Raw genomic sequence first — 2,904 nt, 5'->3', positions numbered from 1 at the left:
AGATTGTACTGCACGGGTGCCACGTGCACTACCTCTTGTTTAAAATCTCTGCATTTGTTTGGGCAGTTCTTATTATTGCTTTTCTGTTCTTGACACTTTTATTATTGTCACTTTTTCAAATTCAGTCGTCCTTGACGTCATTCAGAATGAGTTTGCCGCCACAGCTAAGTTCTTTTGGCCGCCAGTGTTTTTCTCCCTTTTACCTCAGCTCTTAGGGTTGCCGCCGTATTATTAAAATAATGAAATTTTATTTTAAAATTTAAAGGGTAGAATTTAGTGTTCAAATTATGTAAAAACATGTAAATAAGCCGACGATGAACCGCAATAATCCGTTAATTATAGGATTGAGTAAGGCTTCCTTGTAATATAAGCTGTTGGTAATTGAAAAACCTCGTTTTGTTTTAACACTCTCCCTGCCGGCAAAGTATAATGATATTTTAGTTCAGGAGGCCACGGGGTCGCCGGCGTACCCCAAGTTTTTGCAATAAATAGGCCGAGAATTACAAGATAAAATGGTTCCAGGAAGCCATGGGGTCTGCCGGCGGGACCAACAAAAATTGTTTCAGTACGCCGTGGGATCCGCCTTGACCTCCCAAATTCAAACAGATTTTGTACCTGCTGGCTGGCTAATACGGAAAATTCAATATGTGTTATGGCGTCAGCGTGAACTTAACTACAAATAAAAAAAAAAAGCAAGTCAGTAGGATCAATAATATGTTTTTTATGAGACTGAGAAAATTATAAATAAAAACAGCATAAGTAGAGTATTTATGTATTTATTTGTGTTAGTTATTATAAAAAGTTTGAAAAACACATAATAATGTTCAAAAAATTACTTTTTCGTGTGTATTGTCGCGAAACACTCTGCGCAAACACTGGGTTTAGTGGGGCATAAAAGGCAGACAGTGTTTGTCTTTTTGGTTAGCTTTTTGGCTTCAACACTTGTTTTACCTTGCAAGCGCAGTAGTTGGTAACAATGAATACATTTACGCCGTATGATCCGATTACGATGGTCAGCTATAGGATTTTTCCCAAACTTATGCTCTACTGCTTCGCGATTCTCTGCAACGTTGGTGCTTTCCTGATATAAACCCAATAACTGTATGCTTAGTTGTTCTCTGAATTTTGTTATAGTGTAGCGTTTGGATTTCACTCTTTTATGTGCCGTGTAAACAAGAAAAGCATTTATGACAGATGTGTTCAGTATCAATTCTACTGCGAGTTTTTGGAACCAACGAATGCTACGTCGTGATGGGTTGCAGTAGCTTCCCATCTGATCAGAAAGGTCAATTGAGCATTTGTGCTTATTGTAGTCCGCAATTGCTATAGGTTTCAGAGAACATTTATTTTTGTTGCGCTTGCTTGTAACAGTGACAAATCCCACTTTGTGTTTAGTAGACAAGGCCAAGACTTCTCTCTTATCCTTCCACTTAAATACCAAAATCCCCTTTTCGTTTTCCATCGCAACCAATTCTCCCTTCTTCAATTTCTCGCCTACTACATTCTTGGGTAACCCTTTCCGGTTTTTTCTGACGGTGCCTATCAAATGCGTGGAATGTTGTAATAGAGACTCGGCCAAATCTACGCTCGTATAATAGTTATCAGTAATGATGCTTCGGCCAGCATCTAAGAACTTAGTGCTCAATTCCATCACCACGTTTTTGGATAAATTCTGTTGGCGCTCAGGACCCTTTTTGCCTTCGTATACAATTAAATCAAACGTATAACCGTCGTCTCCACATATTTTAAAAAGCTTGATACCGTATTTGTGCCTTTTACCTGGTATATATTGCATGAACTTTATACGCCCACGGAACGCAACCATGGTCTCATCGACTGTCAGGTATTCATCAGGAGTCTTAAAATTTTGGTATTTGGTTGTGATCAACTGAACTAAACGCCTTATTTTGATCAACTTATCTGTGCGTGATGTCTCGGCAAAAAAGGTATCTTCGAAATGCCAACAACGCAGTAACAATTCGAAACGATTTCGGCTCATAGTAGATCCAGCCACTTTATTTTCATATAGCGGGTTACGACTCCAGTAATCTGCAATTTTAGGCAGCTTTTTCAGGCCCATCCACATCAATAAGCCAATAAATTTTTTCATTTCTTGTTGATCACAATCTTTCCAGTCATTCAGTCTACTCGAACGTCGCAAAGTTGTAGTTATTTTGGTCTTTACTGCATAACAATTAGTCATTGTCACCATCAAGTTGATAATCTCTTCGTCAACAAACAAAAGAAAATAATCCAATTCAGTCTCACACAATTGGGGGATGTTTTTCACACCAGGAGTACCAGTAAAAGGAAATACTTGCTGACGGGTTCCAGTTGGCGGGTACCAGCAACTTGCGTTACTCGACGTCTGCGCACGTTGAACTGGACGTTGAGATGAGCCGGCGCCAGCGCCGCGGTTCGGCGGCGTCATAGTATCACCATCGGAGTTAGCATTACTGTTACTCGTCGATTCATCGTCGTCCGAAGTTAATTCACTATCGTCCGACTCGGGTATAAAGTCGGGATCGAAATCTGAGTCGTCGGACATTATCAAAAGAAGATCGAGTTTCGCGATCGATGTAAAAACGCGGGAAAAACGCACACGACAGGCCGTGGGGGCGGCCGGCGGCTAACTGTCATAATAAAAGGGTGGCGTGCTAATGAATAACTATACAAATTGTGCGTGGCGTGCGGAAAGAAAATAATTGGGGGCTACCGGCGGACCCCATGGCCTCCTAACTAAAAAGTTACAAAAGTGCTTTGGCTTGCGGAACAAGAATTAGTGGGGGTCGCCGGCGGATCCCATGGCAGGGAGAGTGTTAAACTTTGATAGTTGTTGCTTTCTTGGAAACTTGAATAGTTTTTTTCTTCTTGGACTGAACTTGAGTAGTTATCGTTTTATTC

At 40.7% G+C, this 2,904-nt stretch overlaps 1 protein-coding gene across 1 annotated transcript; it reads right to left on the bottom strand.

Annotated features, from left to right (window-relative positions):
- Positions 1 to 832: 832 nt before the first annotated feature.
- On the bottom strand, positions 833 to 2,548 carry LOC132904131 (piggyBac transposable element-derived protein 4-like). The gene has a single exon (XM_060954053.1). It carries the CDS (start codon positions 2,546 to 2,548, stop codon positions 833 to 835), a length of 1,716 nt encoding a protein of 571 aa, XP_060810036.1.
- Between the last annotated feature and the right edge of the window lie 356 nt (positions 2,549 to 2,904).

This window comes from Amyelois transitella, chromosome W (assembly GCF_032362555.1).
Source record: "Amyelois transitella isolate CPQ chromosome W, ilAmyTran1.1, whole genome shotgun sequence".
In the NCBI taxonomy this organism is placed as follows: Eukaryota; Metazoa; Arthropoda; class Insecta; order Lepidoptera; family Pyralidae; genus Amyelois; species Amyelois transitella.
The sequence above is the reverse complement of the archived record's forward strand: the minus strand, read 5'-3'. Positions and strand labels throughout refer to the sequence as shown.

Coding starts and splice junctions, on each gene's coding strand:
- LOC132904131 (XM_060954053.1), bottom strand. CDS start 2,548: ATGTCCGACGACTCAGATTTCGATCCCGACTTTATACCCGAGTCGGAC.